Source organism: Arachis stenosperma, chromosome 3 (genome assembly GCF_014773155.1).
Source record: "Arachis stenosperma cultivar V10309 chromosome 3, arast.V10309.gnm1.PFL2, whole genome shotgun sequence".
NCBI lineage: Eukaryota > Viridiplantae > Streptophyta > Magnoliopsida > Fabales > Fabaceae > Arachis > Arachis stenosperma.
In genome coordinates this window covers 35923326-35926553 of record NC_080379.1, presented here as the reverse complement: position 1 = coordinate 35926553, position 3228 = coordinate 35923326, and the positions used below count along the sequence as shown (strand labels likewise).

The following is a 3228-nucleotide window of genomic DNA, read 5'->3' as shown; positions in this document are numbered from 1 at the left end:
GTTTAAAAATTGGAATAAGGGTAATACGGGGAACAGGTTAATTTGACGGGCATTATCCATCATCATCCCTTAGCTTCTACTGAGTGGATAAAGCAAATATACCCTTCGAACCAAAGAAAGAGCTCTGCGCTGAGAGTTGAGAGAGAAATGGCAGCATTCTCATGCTCCTGGCTGACCCTTCCCTCCAAAATGAGGAGCCTTTCCCTCACTCCCTCTTCCTTTCCCGTCTCCAATTCCACCTCTCTCGCCTTCTCCAAAAACCTCTCTGACTCTGCTTTCTCACATGGCAGCTTATCGGTGAGCATAATGCAAAACCAAACTCGGCGTTCAGCGGTTTTTTGCGAGGCGGCGCCACAACGAAAGACCGATTCGGCAGTAAAGAGAGCACGCTTGGCTGAGAAACGCCGCATTTACAACAAAGCCCGCAAATCAGAGATAAGAACCCGAATGAGGAAGGTATCCCTCAAAACTGTTCAACTTCTATTTTTTGTCTTGTTTTCAATCAGATTCATATAGAACTGGAACCTTGGAACCACTTTTTCAGTATGACATGTTATGGATAGTCAATATCTCGTTCACCATATTGATTGATGAAAATTAGTTTTGTTACTAAAGATTTCAATCTTGATTTCATAGTTGAGTGAAAAAACCATTGAACTGTGTAATATGCTAATATGTTCAAGGATTCAAATTAGTGCCTGCAACTACAATTGTGGACACGAAATCAGGCTGCAATTGTGGTTTAGCGTTGCGTCATATAATTTAACTTAACTGTAACCGCATCAAGGTTGCAAGGGCTGGAATGGATTCAAATTCAAGTTGGAAAAAAAAAAATATACCACAAGGCATATTGCGGAAGCTGCAAAAGCCTGCAATTGCCACAATTGCACCCACGATCACAACCGCAATTTTGAACCTTGAATATGCTTCCAATAAACATCTTAGGCGTGTTTCCGTTTTGCTTTAAATTGATGGACGATTCAGGTAGTTGGGTGCAGTGTGCAAGCTTCGTTTAGTGTTGATGATTTCAAACATATTGATGTCTCTTCTTTTTAATTATTAGTTTACATGGATGTTCATATGTTTGGTTTCCAAAGAAAGTGGATGTGTGATATCTTCTACTTGCATGTGATATTAAGGGCTGGTTTGGTACCCCTTACAAAATTATAAATCATGTTCATATTTTGGGTTCATTGGAAAATCAATGTACTTGGGCTTATGCAACGAAAGGAGTAAAGAATGTGGAGATAAAATTGGGGTGAAATATTCATGTATTAGATTCATAGCTAATTAATATGAGAAACTGAATGTCATCTCATTCTGTCTCTTTGTGAAACTAACAGACCGTAAGTGGTTATAGATTGTTGCATCAAACATTGTTCAGTGCCCTTCCCATCCTGTATTTACATTTAAAGATATGCTTAGGAGGAAACATAGCCAGGTTAAAGATGATGAAACTCTTGGAAAAATAAAAATCGAAAAGAGAAGTAGGACAAGTGATATTAATACGATGTTATGAGATGTATGATGTGAAACAATACTCTAATTCCCCTACCTATGTTAGCATTGATGTATGTACTAGCATAGTGCATCTGGTTCCTGATTATTCCTAACATAGGGAGACACCTAGAACAATCAGAATCCTTATATTGTATCAGGTTTTGTTGTTTATTTTTGGAATTTCAAAGCAGCACACTTAGGCAGTGTTTACTAGCTAGGACAAGACACTGATATAGAGATACAGATTTTTTTTTTTTTTATTTCAGTCATCAAACAAAATGTCTTGTATACTTATTTCCAGCTCCAACACATTATGTTTTTTTATCTCTGTATTTTTGTTATGTCTTTAACTACTAAATAGAACCTAAGTTATGTGACATTGTGAATCATGGCCATGGGTGCATTAGATTGCAAAAGATGTGCTTGACAATTGTTACTCTGCTTAGCTAAACCAATTCTAGTTTCACTGTATTTGTTTGCGGACAAAATTGGTGGACAATCTTCTAATGAACGTTCTTCAGGTATTAGAAGCTCTGGAAGTGCTTAGGAAGAAATCCGATGCGCAAGCTGAAGAAATAGTTCCTATTGAGAAACTGATTGGAGAGGCATACTCAGTAATTGACAAAGCAGTGAGAGCAGGCACACTACATAGGAACACCGGAGCAAATCGCAAATCTCGACTTGCCAGAAGAAAGAAATTGGTTGAGATCCACCATGGGTGGTATACTCCAGCAGCTTCTGAAGTGGTTGTATGAATTCAATTCTATGATTAATTCACATGGGATTTAAAAGAGGTGCCAGTGACAATTTCTGCAGATTATTTTTCTGCTCTGGTCAAATATTGCTTTTAGATTTGCTTGGTATTGGTTTTGATGTTCCATGTTTAAATGTACTATCATCATCATGTAGAATATTGAACAGCTTCTTCATAATTAGCCTTTATTGTAACATTTTATTGATTACAGTAAATCCAGTTCCTCCCAAAACCTGATGATTCTCGCGAGCACCCAAAAATATATAAAAAGGTGCTGACATTTAATTTGTATCATTTTTACTTCTAACATTTTCAACCTTTGCTGGCAAAATTTGTTAAATTATCAATATTTTACATTCCTGCGTTACTCTTGCCCTTCATCTTGCTTCCCTCCCACAAGAAAAACAAACCCCGCCACCATCCTCCCCTTGCAGGCTGCAGCCACCACCTTGACAAACAGTGCCACAGCTGCTAGTCACTGCCATCTTTCATCTTTTTTCTTTTCTCTTGAACAACACAACACAAGCCGAACGCCCTCAAATCCTTAGAAACCCATTCTTCCTCTCTTTTTCAGGATCAGACAACAACAAATCGCAACCCAGAAGTAAATAAAAAAATATCTTGTTCAGCCTCATCTTTCATCTATGTGCTGGTGTTATGGTTGTTGTCGTTGATGGTGATTATGTTGGTGGTAGGATGGATTGCTAGTTGCTGATTTTTATGGAAAGGTGGCAGGAAGTAACATTACGGTCGTCGAGTTGATGGACATAACCTCCGCCTTGGTGTCAATCTTGCTTAGCGTATGGGCTTGCGCTGTTTGATTTACGAGTGTGATTCTTCTCGTCACTCTTGTCAACGATGATGGTTGGCTTTATTCCATCTGGGGGTGTAGAAGGATATGATGAAAACTAGGTTTGTTTTGATCCAATTCTGTGAATCTATTTTTAAGACTCTTATCTAACTTAAAAACATGA

General features: G+C 38.2%; 1 protein-coding gene across 1 annotated transcript; it reads left to right on the top strand.

Annotated features, from left to right (window-relative positions):
* On the top strand, positions 1-2520 carry LOC130967797 (30S ribosomal protein S20, chloroplastic). The gene is made up of 2 exons (XM_057892809.1): positions 1-456; positions 2022-2520. The coding sequence occupies exons 1-2, from the start codon at positions 148-150 to the stop codon at positions 2253-2255; spliced, it is 543 nt and encodes a 180-aa protein (XP_057748792.1). The 5' UTR covers positions 1-147; the 3' UTR covers positions 2256-2520.
* The last annotated feature ends 708 nt before the right edge of the window (positions 2521-3228 follow it).

Bases quoted from the DNA above. Each gene is read 5' to 3' on its own strand.
- LOC130967797 (XM_057892809.1), top strand. From the start codon at position 148: ATGGCAGCATTCTCATGCTCCTGGCTGACCCTTCCCTCCAAAATGAGG. The intron at 457-2,021 runs GTATCCCTCAAA...AACGTTCTTCAG, and splicing joins TAAGAACCCGAATGAGGAAG to GTATTAGAAGCTCTGGAAGT.